General features: G+C 51.5%; 1 protein-coding gene across 4 annotated transcripts in view; it reads left to right on the top strand.

The window, feature by feature from the left end:
• Window positions 1-6,472: 6,472 nt before the first annotated feature.
• Window positions 6,473-22,290, top strand: part of KLHDC4 (kelch domain containing 4) — a 55,497-nt gene continuing 39,679 nt past the window's right edge. The window contains exons 1-6 of one of the 4 annotated variants that reach the window (XM_060130267.1): window positions 6,493-6,633; window positions 7,648-7,815; window positions 10,437-10,528; window positions 13,197-13,252; window positions 13,850-13,948; window positions 19,392-19,528. Coding sequence is in view for 2 of the 4 variants with exons in the window: in XM_060130265.1 (XP_059986248.1) it covers window positions 6,535-6,633; window positions 10,437-10,528; window positions 13,197-13,275; window positions 13,850-13,948; window positions 19,392-19,528 (506 nt within the window). In the remaining 2 variants the exon portion in view is untranslated. Of the gene's footprint in view, window positions 6,634-7,647; window positions 7,816-10,436; window positions 10,529-13,196; window positions 13,277-13,849; window positions 13,949-19,391; window positions 19,534-22,290 lie in introns of all 4 variants that reach the window. The other 3 variants (XM_060130268.1, XM_060130266.1, XM_060130265.1) reach the window with 3 other exon arrangements.

The following is a 22,290-nucleotide window of genomic DNA, read 5'->3' as shown; positions in this document are numbered from 1 at the left end:
ACTATAAAGCGGTAAGCTCCTAGCGTATCCTGGGGACCGTTCCAGGAAATGCGTTCATGGGAAAATCTTGACTTACTTGGAAATCAGATAACATGAACATTATTCCTGGCATGCCTTTGAAATACTGGGCACCACTTAACCAATTCTCCAGTCCGGTCTTTGAGTGCTTTGTAACAACGTAGAACTCTCAGGTTTTGATGAGAAGTCTTTGTTGCATTTCACATGTTTTAGATTAATTGCATCATTCATGAATGACGCAGTTAATGGCCAAGGATAGGAAGATGTGGTTAGGTCTCTGCCCAGAACCTAGGTTTCAGAACTGCGTTTCCGTGAAGGGTTAACACCTGGCCCCCTCCAGATGGCCTGAGGTCAGAGCCTCTCTGGAAGAGGCGAGAGAACAGCCCTTCTGGAGAATTAGAACGTTTGGTGCCGTGCGATCTATTTTCAAAGCCAGGCAGCTGGAATTTAAGGGGCTATGGCTGTGAACCCTGAGCATACGTTGTTGACTGTGAGATGATCAGGCTTGAAAACCGAGCTGGTTCCTGGGTCAGGCAGGATTAAAGGGCCAGATGCTCAAAAGAGTGATATTATGGGGATTTAAAAACTCAACTTAGGGCTTCCCTGGTGGCGCAGTGGTTGAGAGTCCGCCTGCCGATGCAGGGGACACGGGTTTGTGCCCCGGTCCGGGAAGATCCCACATGCCGCGGAGTGGCTGGGCCCGTAAGCCATGGCCGCTGAGCCTGCGTGTCCGGAGCCTGTGCTCCGCAACGGGAGAGGCCACAACAGTGAGAGGCCCGTGTACCACAAAAAAAAAAAAAAAAAAAAAATCAACTTAAAGAATCACCAATATCTCCAACTATTTGGGCAAGGAGTTTTACCTTTTTAAAAACAAATTTAACCTTGGGGACAGATTTGCAGTTTCGCACGCTGCGTGTTCTCTAGGCTGGTGCCTCGGAATCTGCGTGCAGGAGAGCTGGCTTTGGGCTGCGTTTGGGTAGGCTTAGGGGACACAGTGGCCGGGAAACAGATGAGCAGTTGCAGGCTCACAGGGCGGCACGCAAGGTCGTTGGCTTCATCACAACCTGTTCCCTGACTCGCTGTGATGTTACAGGTCCGTTTCGAGTTTGCAGTTAACATACCCAGCATGGCTCTGTCTTTTGTTGCATTTCCTGCACTATTATCTAGGTTTTGGCGTTTCCCCCTCCCCAGTTTTGGCCTCTGATGACTTACAGAATGTCCCTGATCCTCACGTGTTGGCTCCGAGATGGGTGATAAAGAAGATGGGGCGACGGCAAGGATGAAGAAACCCTGCACGTGTGAGCCAAGCAGATGAGTGAAACTACAACACAGATCTTTGCTTAAAATCAGTCAGCAGGAAACTCCCCCCCATGCTAAGCGTGGATGTGCGTGGGAGCGAAGAAAGACAGGCTGTCCCTGTATTTTCCGAATTTTAAAAGTTAGTGTATTAATGACACACTGAAAAATACCATGTAAAGACTGAAGCAGTGCTGTAATATGGTAGACTAAGTTATCTGGACCAGTCCTCCCATTCAAACTACAAAAGGATGGATAAATGTTGAAATGAGTCTTCTTAAAGGCATCAGAAGGGTCACAAGGAGTAGAGAATCACCAAATCGGAACCTAACGGGAGGTACGTACAGAAAGAAAACTGAGTAGAGGCTGGGCTCTGAGACGGCTTCTGCTTCCGGCATGGGCAAGTTGCCATGTTTGACTTGGGTTTGACAGCCTCGAAGGGCAAGGAGAAAGCTCAGCAAATCCACGGCTGTCCCAGATGGGGGCCACAGGGCCACTCCCTGCAGATGAAGCTGAGGTCCCAGAGCTGTGCCTGAGGATGAGGGAGCAGCAGAAGTAAGCCTGCTGCCCAGAACGCCGGGAACGGAGAAAGTCACCCCAGTGCCGAGCGGGCTATGTGGGAAGGCAAGGTCCCTGAGATACTGTAACCACATCCAGGCTTTCCTTGGATTCTCCGCCTCAATGTACATCACCTGGGTTGTCCAAAAGAAACTTAAGACACTAAACTGGACTCAGGATGTCATGAGCTGGCAGTGTCCGAGGCTGTCTGGCAGAAGCAAAAGCAATTACCCTTGGGAAAAAGATGCTTTCGCTGAAATCTTTCAAAGGTTATTCACAAGCAGTTCTTCAAAGATGCGAGCAGCGTCACTGCAGCACAGACTGATGAACATACATTATTTAAGGACAAGACCAGCTTGAAAACATCTTCAGGGAACTGAAAGCTATAAAAGTGATCCAGCAGATTTGAGAAAAATTGAACCTCTGAAAATTACTCATCATAATAAAAGATTATATGGACAAGTGAGACAGATGTGATGGGGCTGAGCAAAGAATCCATGAACCAGCAGATAAACCAGGAGGAATTATCTAGAATGCAGCATAGAGGGACAAACAGAGGGAAAATGGAGAAGAGAGGTTAAGAGACCCAGAAGAGAGAGACGAGGGGGCAACAGCGTCCTCTGAAGAGAGGATGACAGAGAAATCCCAGACCTGTAAGGCCACCACACACAGCCTCACGAGGACCAGCAATTCCCAAGCAAAGTGAATACAAAGAAATAAATATCTAAACATATCTTAGTGAAACTAAGATGAAGGAAAAACCCGCAAAAGCAGGTGGAGAAAAAATATTACTCTCCAGAAAGATCTTTAGAAAATCTCCAAATATCTGGAAACGAAATAACACACTTCTAAGTAGCCCAAGGGTCAAAGAAGAAATCAAAAAGGGAATCAGGAAGTGTCTTGAACTGAATGAAAATCAAAATAACATATTAAAATTTGTAGGATGCAGCTGAAGCAGAATTAAAGGGACATGGAGAGCACTGAGTTCTGAGATCCCTCAAATCAATGAATTGGATTAGAAATAAATAACAGAAAGATCTCCAAGTGTTTGGAAATTAAACGGCACACTTTGACCCCAAAGAGGAGAAAGGTTTGCTTTCAGCCACGATGGAGCAGAGAGACTGGGTTTCCCCCTTTCCCCTCAGATGTCTATTAAACTGGACAAAATACATGAAACAAACGTTTTGATGTCACTCCCTCCCTTGCCTTCCCTCTTCCCTTTCTCCCCACATCCTCTCCTTCTGTACTTATTCCCTGCTTCATTTCACAGAGCATTTGAGGAATGTCATCATGTTGATCTCATTAGAAGAAAACCTCCTTGAAGCTGGTGGCTGGGTCTTCTGTTTTCTGTCTCATGTGTCCCGGTACAACATCCCCGCGTTGTGGTAACCAATTCATGTTGTTAAATGAAATGATCGTCAGCCAGTTCAAAACCGCGACCCCACTTTGCAGCACAGAGAATCTCTTAAATTTGTATTTTGCTTTTTAGTTTTCTAAGCTTTTTAAATTTCACTTGATTCTCTCAAGGGTTCTGTGTAGTAGGTGGGCGGGTTTAATATGATCACTTTCCAGGTGGGAAAGTACAAAGACCCACTGCATCTATAGCATACTTGGGAGATCTCTCCAATTACACTGATTATTTGTGGTGAGGGTAATTAGATGTTAGGTGCATTGTTAATATTTTTTTCTCTTCTAGATTTCAACTTGAAGACAGCAGAGGGCGCCTGACCACACAAAAGGTACACTCTAAATGTTAATGATATATTAGATTTAAGATTATTCATTAAAGTTTCAAAAACGTGAATTTCACTAAAATAGGACCGTGTACTTCATCTTTCTACTATTTTAGGATTCTGATCTCATTTTAAGTGTTCTATTCTTTCTTGGTAATGAGAGTTTCAACCTCACGTAAATCACCATGACACTATTAATTCCAAGAGCCTTCCAACTGAGCTTCAAGATTCTTTCAGATAATAAAAGTACAAAATCCTCCATCTATCAGATCCTTCCAAATCTTCAGCAGGGCATAGGCTCCCCCTTCCGTAGCTCTTAAGAGGCGACCAGTGTAATGTGTTGCAGACAGATGCGCTGTGACTGAAGGGCCATCTTACTTCAAGTGTGTTGCCTCCAGGTTACCCAGTATTCTCAGAAAAGTGTAAAAGGATTAGGCATCCTTTACACTTAGGCTCTTAGTCATATTGCACTAGAGGGAAAGTAACGGTTTTTGAGGAGCACTAGTGAGGCTTTCGCCATTTGTAGCTCATTGTTGAAGGCGATTTTGTCTGCAGGTTCAGGGGCCAGGGTACTGTGAAATTCTGCTGCTCCCTTCCAATTGGCTTCTAGCTGGTTCTTTTCTCTATCATCTCACGTGTTCTCACATTCTCCTACAATCGGTGCTGGGGACGGCGGCAGCCTGAATCCTATTCCACCTCCCCATCCTCCCCACCCCCCGTAGTTCCCCAAATTTTATTTTTCTTCTTTTTTTTTAAAGATTTATTTATTTTTTTTTCCTGTACGCGGGCCTCTCACTGTTGGGGCCTCTCACAGGCTCCGCACGCACAGGCTCAGCGGCCATGGCTCACGGGCCCAGCCGCTCCGCGGCACGTGGGATCCTCCCGGACCGGGACACAAACCCACGTCCCCTGCATCGGCAGGCGGACTCTCAACCACTGCGCCACCAGGGAAACCCTAAAGATTTAATTTTTAAATTTATTTTTAGCTGCGTTGGGTCTTCGTTGCTGTGCGTGGGCTTTCTCTACTTGTGGCGGGCGGGGCTACTCTTTGCTGTGGTGTGTGGGCTTCTCCTTGTGGTGGCTTCTCTTGTTGCAGAGCACGGGCTCTAGGCGCACGGGCTTCAGTAGTTGTGGCTCAAGGGCTCTAAAGCGCAGGCTCAGTAGTTGTGGCGCACGGGCTTAGTTTCTCCGCTGCATGTGGGATCTTCCCGGACCAGGGCTCAAACCCATGTCCACTTCATCGGCAGGAGGATTCTTATCTACTGCGCCACCAGGGAAGCCCTATTTTTCTTCTGAAAGACTAGGTTAATGGACAAGGCTTGGAGTTGGCTGAAAAAGCATTCCTCCCTGGCTGCTCAGAGATTAGTAAGTTGATTGGATCTAAGTTGATTTTGTTACCGATTAGGATTCTTGGACTCCTTAATCAATAGAAATTGATAAGAGGCCAGAGAAGAAATTCAGGCAAGGCTTTATTGGGACTTGTGCTGCAGCACGAGGGAGCGAAACCAAGTAGCAGGATCCTTTGCTCGCCCCCTGATGGGGGATGGGGGTGGGGGGGGCGAGCTTGTACCTTACATGGGGTGAGGGCAGAGGCGGGTCCACGGGTTGGTCCCCAACAGTGGCTTGGGTGGTCTGCCCCCCCCACCTTGGCGGTGCTGAGTAGAGGGATCATTTGCAGTACCTGTGCTTTGCTTCCTGACTCCTCAGAAGTGGCAGTTGGGTCTTTGGTCTTTTTGTATCTTGTTCATAGTTTGCCCCAACTGCCACATGCATGCAGTTTTTTGTTGTTGTTGTTTTTCATGCAGTTATTTTAAATCCCTTAGTTTCTTTGTATTTTGTTTGGACGAGATTTGTCCAGGTGCAAGCACTGCACCAAAAGGTCCCAGGTCTCAGCCTGTCTCAATTTCTTTAAGGCTGAGCCTTGGGGCGGTTCACCCACAAAGTAGGAAAGGAGATTATTTCCTGATTTATGCCTTCCCTTTGCCAAATGTTTGCTTGTGCTTGTCCTTAATTTGTCCTGTTTCCTTGATCACAAGTCCAAAGATGACATCTTCTAAGCAATGAGAAGCGTTTTCACTCTGCTCTGTCCAAACCGTAGCATTCCACGTTCTACCTGTGGTTTTTCCCATTTACTAAGTCGTTTGAGTCAAATGCTAGCGGGCGGTTTGGCTTCCCAGACTTGGAACACTGACTGCTCTTGGAGGGGGTGTCATCAGCCCTGCTCGATCATGGAGAAACAAGTCGCCTCACACAGGACACTTAAGGAGTCACCTAGAAGGCGGACTGGCAGGGCTGTTTTTCTTGCTGAGCACAGTACCCTCAGCCCCTAACAATATCTGGTGCTCAGGGTCTGCGAATCCTTTAAGTGCATAAGCGTCTCTATGGGGAACGAAGGCACAGCAATCATTTGACTCGTACAAGGGTTCGCGCTGACAAAACGCGGCTCATTTACCAAGTCACCCAACTGGGTCACTGTGCAATGTGCACGCACTAAGCAATATGCGTAAACACGGCAGAAACTGAAGCCAGCCTTCAGGCCCGGGCCCGGTGGCGGCGGAAACAGCAGGTGTCGAGTCCCCGGGAGGAGGTCTCCGAGCTGAGGGCGGACGGCACGGGGACGGGGCCCCACTGCTTCCAGGCGGACGCCACCCAGAGCCCGAGGCCCTCAAACCCATTTCCAAAGGCGGAGCACAGACAACCAGTAGAACATCCATCCCCGGGCCGAGGCCCGCCCGCCCCGCCCCGCCCCGCCCCGCCCCGCCCACGCTCACGCCCACGCTCACGCTCACGCTCACGCTCTCGGAAGCGCGCTGTGGGGGGGAGGACCGGAAGTGACGCGCTTTCCGCGCGCCGCCTAGCACGTATTTTTTGCGCGCTGCGCGCCGCTCGAGACTTGCAGGCGTCCCGGCATCTCCTCTGACCGGGCGCGATGGGCAAAAAGGGCAAGAAAGAGAAGAAGGGCCGCGGGGCGGAGAAGACGGCCGCCAAGGTGGAGAAGAAGGTGTCCAAGCGCTCGCGGAAGGAGGAGGTGAGCGGGGCCGGAAGGCGGGCTGGCCTCCTTCGTCCCGGGTCTCGTGCGTAGCCGGGCCCCCTGTGCTGGGCGCTGGGAGGGGCTCGACTGAGCGGGCGCGCCTCTGCAAGCCTCAGCCCTCGGCTTTAAAAGAGGGTACGTGATCCTCACGGCAGCACTGAGCAGTGAGCGTCAGTGGAATAAGTAAGTGGAACTGTGGGGCGTTCCAAAACAGTTCTCTGTGTCTCTCTCCGTCTCTGTCTCTCCTTCTCCCTCCCTCCCCCTCTTATTCTCTCCCCCTCTTTCTCTCTATCTTTAGAAGTGTGTACACATGTGCTGAGCTTAGAGGAGAGCTTAAGTGCTGAGCTTAGAGGAGAGCTCTCTGCTCTTAATTGACTGTTGTTCACGGGCTCCCTAACCCGGGGCGGTTTATAGTGGTTAATGAGTGTTTGCTGCGTGCCAGGCATTGTGCTCTCTGGGCTTTAATTCTTACAACCAATTGAGTTAGGTAGCTTTGGCGTCCCCATCTGACAGGAAGTCAGAAGCTAACAGGTTACACGCAGCTCAGGGTCACACAGCTGTGAGGTGGCTTGGAGCTGGAATTTGACCGGGTGTCCCTGATCCAGAGCTCTTAACCACATACCCTTGTCCCTTTTCTTCCTAAGGCATTCGTGTCTCCATTTCCTCATCTGTCAAATAATGGGGTTGAGCTTTTTCTCTCCCTGTCTCCTATCATTTTTTGGCAGGGGGACTAAGCGAGTGGTCTTGGGGGACAACTTGGAGTTCTGCCCAGTGCAGAACTCATGTCTCAGATAGCTGGTTGACACCTGCAAGTGGCTGTCGCGCAGATTCCTCCCCTTCTAAACTGTCCTATTGAAGCTCCATCTCTTCACCCTGCTGGGGAGACCTACATCACCTGGGCTCACTTCCCTCCAGCCACACAACTCTGTGCTGTGTCTCAGATACGCCACCTTCTTTCTGCACCTCAACCCCAAATACATTCTTCTACACTGGTTCCTTTTCATCTTTCAGCTTGCTGTCACCTTGCAGAGGCTTTCCCAGACTAGGCTGCCTGTGCTACCAGACCTGCCCTGTCCCAGCCCCTCGGCCCCGTGATTGTGATGCTCAGCCGCTTGAGAAGTGCTGCCTTAGAGTGGTAGGAGGGAAGCTTACCTGGCTTCTGGACCTTGTTTTAATCTGGTGAGATTTGTTCAACGTGCGGGCATGGGGAGCGGCTGCTGGATTAACTGGCGAGATGTGGAGGAGGTGGGGGTTGAAGCGAGTCACCCGACAGCCACCGAACCAAAGTTGGGTCCCCTTGCCTGCACGCAGCAAAGCCAACCTACAGACCCTGGGTTGTGGTGAGAGAAACTGTGGGGTTTATTGCAGGTGCCCAGTAAGGAGTCCAGGCAGCTGGTGCTCAAAAGACCCGACCTCCCTGAAGGCTTTTAGGGAAGATTTTTAAAGACAGGGTCAGGGAGGGGGTGCTGTGGGCTGTGTGATTAGCTTGTGGACATTCTTCTTGTTGGTTGGTGGTGAGGTCATTGGGCGTCAACATCATTAACCTGTTTCCAGCCCGTCTGGGGTCTGCATTCCGGTGGCAGCACGCAGTTAACTTCTTCCACCTGGTGAGGGTTTCCATATCTGCGAAACAGCTCACAGGACATGGCGCAGACTATCAAATGCAGCTGTTGAGGAGGGACTAAAGGTCCTTGACTTTAAGATCAAACTATTATTATTTTGTCCTCCTTGACTCTTTTTCTTCTTTCTGCATTTTCTCCCTTCTCTGATTAAATTTATTCTTTGGAACTCGGGAAGGCCTAGGAGACTAAAGTTTTTCTACAGACAAGAGGCAGGCAGAGGACATGTTGGCGGGGGGGGGGGGGCGGCGGGGGGAGGGGGGCGGTTTCTTGTTCCCGGAAGGCTTCATAGGGTCCTGCTCAGTTACACGACGGCAGAGCCTGTGCTGCTAACTAAGGGGTCGACGAGGCCTGCTCCCAACCAGAGACACCGTGCTCGTGCCTGCCCTCGCGTGACGGGGTTTGATGCTTCCTGCCGGCCTAGCCAGGTGGGTGTCAGTGCCACTCGCCCCAGGACTGATACAGCAGCTCTCCCTCCAGGCCTGCCGCTGCTCGTCGCAGCCACGCCTTCCTCCCACCTTGTTCCCGTCTTCCCTTCTCCCTTTAAGGAAGACAATTTCTCGGGTGAGTGACAGTGGACTGGAAGCTCTGAGCTTACCGAGGCCCCAGCAGTCACTTCTCCACGCACGTCTTCCTGTAAGGGTGCAGCGGTTCAGAACTTATCTTGAGTACCGAATTACACGTAGGAGTAGCAGGATGATGGGTGTTTTTGTGGACTCCTGCGAAGGTGAAAATTGGTAGAGCCAGTTGGGTTCTAATTTGTCAATACCTAGAAAAGTGGAAGCTACAACCTAGCAGTTACCCACCTAAAGGTTTACTTTGGAAAAATTACCCCCAGCTACACAAAGACAGGTACTAGAACGGCCGAGGTAGTATTTCTTGTAAAAAAGAACATTTTGGAGTTGACCCAGATGTTCAGCAGCAGCTGGATGGTGCAGAAGCCATGTAGCTCCGCCACCATGATGACGAACGGGTTCAGGGCATCAGAGCTTTCTTTCAGCAGTGTTAAGCAGAAAAGCAAGTTGCAGGGGAATGTTCAGTACGATAACATTTACATGGAATTGAAAAACCTAAAACAACAACGTACGTAGTTTAGGGATACATAACGTGTAGTAAAAGTATAGAGAGATGGTGTGAGAGTAATGAGCCCTCCGTTCCAGAGAGTGGCTGCCTTCGGGAAGGTGAAGGGGGTGCACACGGTGGGGGCGGGGTTGCAGGTGGCTGTTCAGGCCCGGGGGTGTGATGCTCTGAGGAAAGGAGCTGAGAGGAAGCCAGTGCGGCTGGGAGAGTGAGGAGGTGGGGTGGGACGTGAGGCAGGCGAGGGAGGGAGAAGGGTCTGGAAGACCTGCTTTCAGGCCCTGCAGAATGTGGAGCCTGGGAAGGAGAGCCGGGGTAGTGTGAGGTGGGGTGGGGTGGGATGGGAGGAAGGATGGGGGGGACAGATGCCAGGTGTCAGCATGAGCAAAGCGCTGGGCCGAGCATTGAAGAGAAGGATGGGAGACTTTCCCGTGACAGACATCACGCATCACTGCGGGGTGGGCGGCACTACTGTAAATGCAGGGACTGAGGGCGGGAAGACTGAGTGCCAATGCTACCCAGCTGTGCACGGAAATTGGCGCCTTAACATCTAAATTGGTTTCTGCGGTCCTTCTGCGAAGGTGGAGGCTTTCGTACACGGATTGGCTGCAGCTGATAGAGGTCGGGCGCCCACCGCGCAGGCGCCGTTCTAAGCAGACCGACACGTCTGGTTCCTTTGGAGCTTATGTTTTGTTATGTTGGTGGGAGGGAGGTGGCAACACAATAAATAAGTGAACAAGGAAACATCAGACCCCGCTCTGCAGACAGCAAAGCAGGCTGGTGCGGTAGCCCAGGCCTGGGTTTCCAGGGCTGGCTGAAGGTGTTGGCGTGAAGTTGGGTGGGCTTGTCTGAGAGGAAGGTCTTGGGGGGCGGGGTGAGAGTTTGGAAGGAGATGATGCACATGCCGTGCGCGGGCAGGTCAGGCCCTGAGCATTTGCGCATGTGTCAGGTTCTGTGTGTTTGAAATGGGAGAAACAAGTTGTAATTCACGGATGTGACTGGACCCCGGTCAGGTCAGAGGGCTGGGGAAAGCTGGCCCAGGCATCTGGCCACGTGATGGGGTTTAAGCAAACGTCTCACATGTGGTGGCTTGTCTGTCTACAGGAGGACCTCGAAGCCCTCATAGCCCACTTCCAGGCTCTCGATGCCAGAAAGACTCGGATCGTGGAGACACCCTGCTCCCCACCTTCTCCAAGGTAAGCAGCACGGACTCTCCAGTGTAGCTTCTGACCTGAAGTCTTCCGGTATAGGTTGGAAAAGTGCTTGAAGTAGGCACTGTGTTTTCATAAGTAACCGGGCACTTGGGACAGTTTCATCATGAAAACCCGCCAGGTCAGCTCCCACAAAACCTTTTTTTCACTTCCGCTTAGGAAGAATGGGAGCGAGGCAGCTCAGCTTCATTGTCGTGGAGAAACCCGGTGAGGAGGTCTCCTGGCTCAGCTGCTCTGCCAGTCAGGGTGGTTGTGTGGGCTGGGTTGCTCGCCACCCGGTGACAGTCTGTGGGCAGTCCGTGAGCTTCTCCTTGCTTCTTAGGTTTCTAAAGGCCCATCACGGTGCGAAACTTAAAATCATGATAGTTTTTTGCTGTGTTCGTTCATAATGCTTTCAAATTCTCGTGTGAAAAGTGTGACCATTAAGCGTAAACTGTCTGTTAGCCATTTTAGGTGGGTTTGTAGTTTATGTGAGGAGCTCCAGCATCTTTTGTAGGATTTGAGACCCTGTGGAAGGAGCAGGCTGTGGGGTTTCTTTTGTTTTTTAAAAAAATAATTAATTAATTTTAGGCTGCATTGGGTTTTCGTTGCTATGCGCGGGCTTTCTCTAGTTGCAGAGAGTGGAGGCTACTCTTCATTGCGGTGTGCAGTCCTCTCATTAAGGTGGCTTCTCTTGTTGCCGAACACAGGCTCTAGGCGCGTGGGCTCCAGTAGTTGCACCTCGCGGGCTCAGTAGTTGTGGCTCGCGGACTCTAGAGTGCAGGCTGAGTAGTGGTGGCGCACGGGTTTAGTTGCTCTGTAGCATGTGGGATCTTCCCGGACCAGGTCTCGAATCTGTGTCCCCTGCATTGGCAGGTGGATTCTTAACAACTGCACTACCAGGGAAGCCCCAGGCTGTGGTTTTCACTGGCTTCTTGCTCCTTTCTTCTCGTCCCCTTGGCTCCGGAATGCCAGTTCTCTAATTTGATCCAGGGATTCAGGCTCAATAGTTCTTACACTTGCTCCTGGCAGAGCAGAGGCTGGACACGGAGTGCATCAAGCTAGGAGCCCAGGGAGGCTGAGTGACCCTTGATAAGGAGATGCCGTGTCCTTTGGAGAAGGGGGAATGCCTTAACTACACGAGCATCCGGGGCTGTCTTGATCAGTTGAGAAATGATTTGCTTTGTTTCCCTCAGGCCTGAGTGGAGGCCTTGGTCTAGCACGTCAGGCAGGGAGGTGGTAAGAGTGCCCCCTCTGCTTCAGTGGGTGCAGGGCATGGCCCCGAATCCCACGACTTCGCCCCCGGCATGCGATCATTACCTGTTCAGGGTTGGGAGCAGTGTGCTTACCCCTGAGCAGACACAAGCAACTTTGCAACTGCTCCCAAAGTTGCAGATCCTTCTTATTCTTTGGCTCTTAAATTCCGTTAGGAATCTGCTATTATTTTCCTTGTATTTATCATGTTATCGTTGAGGCCAAGCATAAGAGTCACACACGGTAGGCGGACGTTTTCATCTGAATTGTTGAAGCAGATGAGTCCTTGAGACCTTTGAGGCTTTATCTGTGCAGCACCCCTGAGGGAATTCACTTAGAATGTGGGTTGACTTTTTTTGGATGACATTTTTCCTAAAGTATGCTGCCCAAAAAGGCCAGGTGTAATGTCACAATATGATGTGAGACATCGGCAGTTCCATGGGTCAGCTGGGAAGCTTCCTGGCAGAAGGGAGCAGTTGGAGCTGAGATCTACTGGGATGCAGACGTTTCGGTGGTAACCTTAGTACCTTCTCACCTCCACCTCTCTATCGCATTACGGGGGAAAACCCAGGAAAGTTACCAAGTTTAAGTGTGTACGTCCCCACGTCTTGGCTCAGAGGTAGTTTAATGGGGACGTGAGGATGAGGTGCTTGGTTGTACCAGAGCCCAGGGGTGCACTATCTTGACTTGAGGGTTTGACTGCAGAGTTTCTCAGCCTATAGAACGTCTCTGTCTACATTAAATCCCCAGGAGAAAAACAGTTTTCAGATTTCCCAGACTTCCCTGACCTTGAAACCCTTTGCTCTTTGAGAAGCGTCCTGTGGGATTAACGTGGTGGAGGGCACCTTTGGGAATGCCGCTCTAAGGGTTTCTGCAAGAAGGGTATTTTCCCTCTCAGTCACCATACTCTTCATTCCTTCTGCTGCAATGGTCAGGACCTACTTATAATTCCCTTATGGCTATTCCCTTGTCCTCGTGTGTGAAGTAAGTAGAAAAGTATTTGCATTTTCTAGATGGAAGGGATCTGGGTTGTATATTGAAATGCTTCAATACTGGACTTCTTAGAACAGTTTAGATTGTGATTTAAGAGGATAGACCTTTAAAACAGAACAGGTCTGGAAAATTGGCACATGAATAGGAGCCCCTGGACTTCCCGCTGCTGCTGATTTTCAGCCAAACGCTGTATGAGTAGCCCCTGCCCTCGTAGGAGACTGAGCCGGGGTGTTAGTGTCTTGACGCTGAGGCTGCTTTTAAGGGCGGTGCCTCAGCTTCTGTCCTCAGTGCCAGGCTTCTCTTTCACAGAAGTTTAGGACAGGCATGTCCCTGGTGGTGAAGCCCTCTGCTGGAAAGGAGAACAGCTCTCAGTTTGGGCGTCACGTGGTTTGATTTTGTGTTGAGCTGCTGCTTGTGTCTCTTGCAGGTTAAATGCCTCACTCTCTGCTCATCCTGAGAAAGAAGAATTAATCCTTTTCGGAGGTGAATATTTCAATGGCCAAAAAGTTACGTATATATTTTCTTCTTTCCCTCCAAGTTTTCATGGGTCTCATTTAGAGGAAACTTCATTTTAGGCTGATATCAGATATTCATGATCCTTGAACTCCCCTCCTGTGTGTCTGCATGTCAGGACTGGCCTGGGCCATGGTCCTTGACAAGCCACCAGGGTCCTTTAGGGACCTTTAGGGTCACGCCTCTTACCGCCTGCGTGAGGTGGGCCAGTACCCTGCTGTTCTTCCTCATGATGGGTTTCCAGAGGTGTTTGAATAGGGAAAGTGCTGATAAATTGCAGAGCAATTGATAAATTGTAAAACCTGTAATTTTTAGTTTTGAGCAGACCAGAAAGCCCTGGGTTTCAGAGCTATAGATGAAACAGTTCCAAAATCCTGAGTTCGCCTTCCCTGTGTGGCGGTCCAGAGATGGTCTTTGTCATTGTGTCATCACCCTGAAGGGTCCAGGGACCAGCCTTAGAAAACACGTTTCCTGGGGAGAGCTAGTGATTGAGATCCTACCTTCCACTTGCTGTCGCTTGTGTGGAAGCACCATTCGTGATGCTAAAGTACCTCTTCCTTTCTGCAGACTTTTGTATATAATGAACTCTACGTCTACAACATTAGGAAGGACGCCTGGACTAAAGTCGAAATCCCCAACCCACCTCCGAGGCGTTGTGCTCACCAGGTACGTGTCCGCATGGCCATCAGCCTCCCCTCCTCTCTCGCTGGGGCTCTGGCTCAGGATTCCATGACAGACCTTTAGAGCTGGTAATGGCGGGCAGCCTGGTATGGAGACGCTGGACCTTGCCCCTGGTCCTCACTCTGCCGCCTCCAACTTGGCCTTGTTTCTGAGCTGCTTCACCCTCAGCCTTCACCTGTGAGGCTGGAGATGAACTCCTGCTCCTGCAGGTGGTGTGAAGCTAGGTAAAAATACCGACGTGGTGCCTGGCGTGGAGCAGTCAGAAAAAGGCTCCTGTATTTGAGTGAGAGAGGCTCCCACAGGCCCAAGATCTGGTGACCAGAGAGATGAAAACAAGAAGACAGAACGGAAGGTGTCAGTGGTTACAGAAAGTAGCTACTGCAGAGTGAAGTGAGTCGTGCCCAGGGACGCTGAGGGAGCAGCGCCAGGTCGGCATGCTTTCAGCTCGTTTCCGCTCACCCCAGCGAGCTCCGTCAGAGCCGATGACTTACCAGGGAAGGAGTCCTGGTTTCATGGTTCCACAGTCGTACGCTCCACGAGGACAGGCATTGGTCTTTCTTGTTCATTATTGTACCCGGGACAGTGTTGGGGCTCAAAAGATAATCTGAAAGAGTGATACCTCGCCAGTGTCAGCCTACTGCGGCACGACTGAAACATCCCTCCACAGTGTGTGGTTCTCTTTTTTCTAATCCTGTGCTCAGAATAGCCTCCCGATTGAAATGGGGTCTGTGAAGGGGAGCTGACTGCCTGAACTGCATGGACGTCTCGTGCATAGCCGGGCTTGCAGGCATTTGGACTGGTTCATCTTCTGGAAGAGAGGCATGCACTGCTTTCTGATATAAAAACTACACCTTAGTAAGGCTAATAAATGGATCTTGATTAAGTTCTAGTGCATTCGCCGGAGCCCTCTCCAGTTCTGAGAATGCATCCACCCCAGGCCTCCAGGCCAAGCACTTAGTCCTGTCCTGTCCCATCCCGGCCCATCCGGTGGGGAGCGCTCCCCACTCAACGCCTCTCCAGTTCCTGGGCCCCAGGAACGCAGGCTGAGGTGCTTCTTTGATGTTCGTTTTCTTATCCGTTTTAATCAGTTATTAACTCTGTCCCTGAAGAATTAGTGTCATTGAGATTTCTGAGAAAAGTCTCTGAGAGTTTTAAGTAAGTTACTTCGGCAGGCTCCGGTTTGGATGTACATCTTGTGAGTACTTTATGAGTCTGAGGCTTATTTAATGTTATCCCTGTAGATAAGGTTGGCTTGCTGTTTACTCTGTGAATTTCACAACAAATCGGGGCTGTGGAAAACAGATAATTGCTTATAAAGTCTTTTGCCTAAAGGTCATTACAGTTCAGATTCCACTATGGTAAATTCTGAGACATAAAAATTTCCTCATGGGACTTCCCTGGTGGTCCAGTGGTTAAGACTCCGTGCTCCCAACACAGGGGGCCCGGGTTTGATCCCTGGTTAGGGAACTAGATCCCACATGCTGCAACTGAGACCCAGTGCAGCCAAATAAATAGATAAATAAATATTTAAAAAAGTTTTTTCCTCATGATGGACTAGGTTATGAATGTGATGATAGAAGCCATGTTCTTTATCTTGAATCAGTTAGGGGTAAAATGAGTAGAAAGAGAAAGCTTATACGTGGACCCTTTGTTCTGTCTTTTCCCTCTAGATATTTGGGGGGTTATTTTATTTTGTTCATTCATTCATTCGTTCATTTAGCTGTGCTGTGTGGCTTGTGGGATTTTAGTTCCCCAACCAGGGATTGAACCCGTGCTCCCTGCATTGGGAGCGTGGAGTCTTAACCCGGGACTTCCCTGGCGGTCCAGTGGTTAAGTTATTTTAGCATGTAATTTGAGAGTTCAGTGGCCTTTTCTGAAATGAATACAGCCAGTGGGAGAAGGGAAAGGGTCACGAGGCCCGTTGAAGGTGTGCCTGACGACGACCTGTCAGCCTCACCTGTCAGGCCTTGGCAGGTGCTCCCCTCCCGGCACCCTCCCTTGGGGAGAGTGTCCAGACGCTCCTGCCTGGATGGGCTGACGGGACCGTTGAGGATTGAGGGGTGGGGGAGTGGGAGGTGCGGGCACAGACGGAGTTCACATTTTGTTACTTGCCTGATGGTTTGTTTCTCCCCAAGCAATGACTAACTAAACTCACTTGAAACAAAATGCATTCTCTTATACAGTAGAACAGAAGGTTCCGTATGGTTAAAAAAAACGTCACCTCTGTTCTCATCAGCCTTGGTGCAAGCATGAGCAGTAAGCCGTTTATGTAGAAGAGTTAGTGTTTACAAAGTGCCTGTTCCTGAGCGAGCAGAATTGCACTGACAGTGCCCACATGAGCTGCAGAGAGTGTTTTCCTCCAGCTCAGTCACAGCTTCGTTGCCGTCCGTCCGAGAAGGTGTTGCAGACTTGTTCCTTGGGAAAGTCTGAGCATCTTTAACAGGCAAGGCACTCTTGCAGGGCTGGGATGCAGCGACAAAAAAGACACATTTGCCGTTCTTGGTGATGCCCCATAGTTTGTGTTTCCTTTGGTCCTGATGGCCTGGCACGCTTTTAGGACTTGGCTTTCACAAAGCTGACCTATGTGGCTGATGTCAGAATCCATTCAGAGTCTGTATGTTGTTTGGACTCCATTGTGCCTTTTTTTTTTGATCTTTGGAGAGAGAGTTGTGAAGTTAAGGTTTTCTAGACATGATTTTTATTCCAGTTAAGACAACAATACAGAAACCCAAACACCTGGGAAGCATACAGCCTCGTGGGACAAGTAGCAAAGTAGATACTGGCTAGGACAGCCCTGCCTGGTATGGGGAGCAGTGCCGTCCTACTTTGGTCTCTAGGCGGTGCTTTGCCTCTGTTAGATCCAGGGAATGTTGGTTGTTTACATGTTTGTTTATTATGTTCATGTCTTCTTCTGAGTCTTTGGACATATTTATAACTTTTCAAGTGTTTGTCTGCTGATTCTCTCATCTGTATCATTTCTGGGTCTCTTTGTATCGACCAACCTTGTTGATGTGGGTCACGTCTTTCTGCTGGAACTGTGTGGTTAGATGATAGACTTTGTGGATGCAAAAGCAGATCTTAGGGAAGCCTGGGCAAGCCCCAAAGCTGAGGTACATCCCTGAGCACTAGGGCAGTTCTTGTCTTCTCAGATTCTCACATGTCTTCGTATTCACAGCATTCCACTGGGGTCTTCATACTCCTTCTCTGTCAACAGTGGTTGTGATGCCTTCTGCAGCTTCAGCCTGGCCCACAAGGAGACAGCGTCCTCAGTCTGTGTCACGCTAGTAAAGTGGGTGGTGTTTGGGACGCCGAGACCCCTCCTGCCGTGAGCATGACGCCATTCAGCAAAGGGCCGCTGGAGGGTTGACTGTCTGCGTTTGTTTTCATTCATCAACAGGTGATGAGTTTCGTTCTGGTAGGTGGCTCAGCCTCGTGCAGATCACCATGAGCCTTTGGAGGCTCTCTGAAGAATGGTAGCTCTATGGCGTGGCCTTGCTGGGGTCTCTAGCGAACGCCCTGGGTATTCAGTGGCACCTATCCCTCTGGTTGGAACTTGTCTGTCTCCGAGCCCCCTGTGAGCTCAGGTCGTTTTCAAGTTTTCAGCCTCACAGTGATGGTCCCCACCGTGTGCCCGGCCTCGGGTGGTCTCAGTCTGCACACGTGCAGCTTAGTGTCTATGGGCTCCCGGGGAACCCAGCCAGATGTCAGGTGCTCGGCCCTGCAAATTCCAGCTGCCTCCGCATCCTGGAGCTCTGGCTTCTGTTTCCTCAGCTCAGCAGGGCCACGAGGGTGTGAAACTGCCTGTGGGGTCGGAGGGCTGACCTTGCCCGTTTACCGTGTCTCAGGGTCACGGTCCTGCACGTCGTGCTGTCTGGCTGTCGTGCTTCATGGGTTTTGTCCAGTTTCCTCCTTGTTTACAGTGGGAGGGCTGGCATGGTGCTGATTGCTGAGCCTGGGCAGAAGTGGAAGTTGTATGCCTGTCCCTATAGTTTGCATCTTCTCTTGAGTAGTATGTTAGCTCTTTCTTGGTGTTTATGGTCTTTGAGGAGGAGGTTAATACAGAGCCTTCAGATCACTGCCCATCAATCCACCTTCGTGTCGTCCCCAGAGTTCTGCCCGTGATGGGACGTGGGAGACACGCTCTGGTCACAGTCTTTTTTCTTGCCTGGAGTTTGACTTCATTTTTTCAGAATGGCTCTGAAAACTGATTATGTAAGTAATAAATATTCATTGTGGAAAAAAAAAATGAAGATAATGAAAGCAGAGTAAGTCCATTGTCCATTCTTCCAGAACTCCTAATTTATATTTTCTGCATCTTTTCTCTGCACCTGTGATTCATATTTCTGTGCATTTCATCTTAGTTGGACTGTACACGTACATACGTGTGTATACGTGTGTGTGCACATATATGCATGTGTACGTATATATACATATATTCTCCCTGTACTGTTCTTCCCAGTTAATGCATTACTTGTGGTGTTATCCTGGGACGTTCAGTAGCTTCTATAATAAGATATTTCAAAACTACATTGTATTGCGTAGCGTGAAAGTACTACCTAAACTTCATTAAGCTCAAAAAAACGTGTTAGGTTTGGGCCTGAGCTAATCCTCATGTCTGGTTTAAAGATTTGAAGTGGTCAGTTTCTTGCTTTATAATTACTGGGGTTCTAGAGTCCTAGGAAGCTGGCTTGTCTCGATAGGTCAGTCCTGAGAGGATGCACAAGACTGAGTGAAAATGGTGGGGGGGGCACATCACCCTAAGTGTGTCACCAGGACCCTCCAGTTAGTCCAGGACAGGAGCAGCATCGGTGATGGAGCTGCAGTTCTGCAGCGTTAAGCTTAATTAAGCGAAGGACCACACTGCAGTGCAAGCCCCAGGGTGCTCGGAGGGTGCCCGGGGCAGGCCTTCTGGGAACCACCATCTGACCGCCCACTGTGTGCTTGCCCGTGGCGGTTTGCGAGGGCAGGAGGCATTCACACGGGCTGCTTTGGAGCACCTGGCGTCCAGCTGCCCCCGACCCAGTTCCCCTGCCCCGGCCACACTGTGCCTGCTGCCGTTGGCACTGCATGGGAGCCCCTGGCCAGACGGCCCCTCGACGGGTTCCCGTCCCGCACCCCCTTGGTGTGAAGGACAGGCCCAGTTGCCTCCTTCGCTGTCTGGGCCCAGGGCTGGGGACTCTCGGGGCGGGCTGGCCACCAATGGCTTGTGTGGCTCTGTCAGCCCAGGCGGTCCCGCCTGGTTCCCACGTGGCCTGTGAGTCCCGGGCCTTCAGCAGAACCACAGAGGGGCAGGATGCGAGAAGGACCCGACGGGGCAGGCATTTGAAGACGGGGTCAGGGCTTGGCACTGGGTGTTCTGGGGGAGGGGCTCCGGTTTTCCCCGAGAGCTGTATGGCTGTGCCCTGACCTGTTGCCATTCTCTCAACAGGCGGTGGTGGTGCCCCAGGGCGGCGGACAGCTGTGGATCTTTGGCGGGGAGTTTGCCTCTCCCGACGGAGAGCACTTCTACCACTACAGGGACCTCTGGGTCCTGCATTTGGCCACCAGGACGTGGGAGCAAGTCAGGTAAGGTGAGGAGCGTGACCCCCTGGGCCCGCCCCTGCCCCGCGCCGGCGTCTGGGGTTCACGGTGATGGGGTCGGCTCTCGTAGGATAATTCCAGGCCTCCGAGGAGTGCGGTTGCCCCGCCTGGGAGACCAGTCTGGCTGGTGACCAAAGTGAGGGAGGAGCTTCCCCTTCGCGGAGCGGCCCGGCCCGGTGCTGGCTGCCTGACATCTGGCTTCGTGGAAGGCATTGCTAGGGTCTCTGGGACCAGCGCCGCATCCGGGCTTGTTTTCCTGGTCCTCCCTCCCCTCGTCAGCGTCAACAATGATCATGTTTTCCTGCAGTTCTCCTGTCCGTTTATCGCCCCAGAGGCAGCTCTGGGTTTCATCTTGCTGCCCGTGGAGTGCCGTGTCACTGAGAGGAAGTATCCGGCTAGGTCCGCTTGACATAGGAATAGTGGAGCATATAAGAGGAAGGACAGGGAAGCCTTTATGTCACTGTTGAATAAAGCAGGCTCGGCCGTCGTTGGTGCTCGATTCCTGCTTCTGGCGGTGACATTGACGTGTGGTTGTCACGTTCACCCCTGCAGTCTCCGTGGCCAGAGCCACACACCTGACTCTGTAGAGAGACGGACGGTGTGTCTGCGTATAAATTATGTACAAGAAGAAGCCTAGTAGCATGACGGACTGCAAGTGGAGTCAGTGGCTTTGCCCTCGTGGGGCGCACGCGTGGCTCTGGGGTATTAGTTCAGGCTCCTCGCCTCAGCGGAGCGGAATTTGGGGGGGGGGTGCAGGGCTGCTGTGAGGTCCCGGGACTTGCATCCGAGGGAGGTCTCTGGAGGGTGTGCTCCGTGGTCCCCTGAGGGGCCTTTTAGGAGCCCGTGAACACCCGGCTGTGGCCTGCTCAGATCGGCTTCCAGCCTGGAGTGTTGGACTAACGTGTAAAGAGTTGACCGTGAGAGTGACTGGAAGGTGCTCGGAGATTCCCAAGCCCGCTCAGCTGCCGGGGAGGCCCTGGAGAGCAGTGCTAGTAAGGTGGGACCCGGGGTGAGCCTGGTGCGCTCTCCCGAGCGCCGCCTGCATCTGCTTGCCTTACTTGCTTTGGGAAAGGCGTGGCAACTGAGAACTTTTCATGTTAAAAATTGATTTCATTGTGTCTATGTTGAGACCAGTCATTTTCATTTTCCCCGTAATTTAAAGAGTGTTCAGGCCCAGAGCATGTACCCTTTTTTGTCTTTCTTGCTTTGCTTCAGTTATTCTTTTCAAAATCCAGTTGTTATGTCTTTGTTCACTTCTGGCGAATCGGTTCTTGATGTTTTCGTTGCATTTTTGTCAGCTTTGGTAGCTTTTGCCTGTAACGTGTGGGTGAGGGACGGTGAATGGCCCCGTGGGGCCTGCGGCACCCGTGGGGCCTGGTGTTGGTGGTGGCGGCATGTTGTGGGCTGTCCCGCAGTGCCCTGCCGGGCTGTGCTGTGGCGCGTGCTTTCTCGTGGCCTCCGGACCTTTCCGCTTCTGTGACAGGTAGTGCAGGTGTTCGCTCCAGGGAAGCAGGGGGGCCCTAGTGCCGTGCAGTCAGTGCCCTTTGCAGAGCTCGCCGGGCCTGCTGTCCCGAGCCCCGCCTCACTGCGCGCCTTGAGCTGCGTCCCGGCGTCGTCGGCCTGGTTGCGCCTGCTCGGCACGCAAGGCCGCTGTCCTAAGTCAGAAGTCGTTCCTGATGAGCAGGTCTCTCATTACTTTTTTGCTGATTGTAATTAAAGTGGGAGAATTCCTAAAGGTATACTGGGGAGCCTGCGAAATGCTAATGTGAAGGTGCAGAGACAGAACTGAGCTGCCTCTCTCGGCACCCCTGCTCTAGCCTGGATAGAGTGGTGTGGCAGGGAAAGGGTTAGGCGCTTTATTTTTTGTCTGTTTTATCTACAGCATCTTTTTTTTGAGCCTACCTTCTGGGCCGTCATCTCTGGTTCTCGGTGGGGAGATGGGCAGCCGGGCAGAGCTGCGCTGAGCTGTTCTCTTCAGTGGCCAGGGTGCGGCGGTGCATTTCACCAGAGCCCGTGGTCCCTGCGGGGCTGAAAGTTGGGGGATGGAGGGTCTGTCCCTGGCTTCTTCTCTTACCCTGTTTGCCGGGAGATTTTAAATGACCAGCTCAATTTCTGTGTTTCTGCTGCTCAGCCCAGTTCACTTACTGCTGCTTCACGTGCCTACGGTTCCCAGGTGCGTTGTGTTCGAGGCTGGCTCTGTTTTTAAGGCCCCTGGTGGGATGCAAGAAATCGGAAGCGGTGTGCGAGAGATACTGTGGGGTGATGACCTCCGTTCCCGTTTGTCATCGTGGGCGCTGGGCTCGGTGCCTGGGAGTGCGCACAGCCGCAGCCCTTCCCCCGCCCTGCCCCAGCGTGTTCTGTGAGACCAGCGAGGAAGGTGTGCCCTGTGTGGCCCGTTCCTTGCTGTTACAGTGTCTGCAGCCACCGTTTGTGGGGAGCAAGCACGTCTCAGGGAAGGTTCCCTGAGTGAGTCACACACTGGAAGCCACAAGAGGGTGACTGTGTGACCATGGGAAATGTTAAGGTTTTTGTATCAGGAATGATGCCACCAGGAAAGTGTGGGAGTGGTGACAGGTTTACAGCGTGAAGCGAGCTCACGTTCAGAGTAGAGACTTTGTGTAGAGTAGTGAGCAGCAAGCGGCCGGACGTGAGAAGGCAGCATGAGTGGCTCACACGGAAGGCCGGACTGCCAGGCGGCGAGGGCTGGGCAAGCAGGGGTCCCTCCCGCTGGCTGAAGTGTCGCCGGC

This window comes from Lagenorhynchus albirostris, chromosome 19, assembly GCF_949774975.1.
Source record: "Lagenorhynchus albirostris chromosome 19, mLagAlb1.1, whole genome shotgun sequence".
Classification (NCBI taxonomy): Eukaryota; Metazoa; Chordata; class Mammalia; order Artiodactyla; family Delphinidae; genus Lagenorhynchus; species Lagenorhynchus albirostris.
This window is presented reverse-complemented; position numbering and strand designations above follow the sequence as displayed.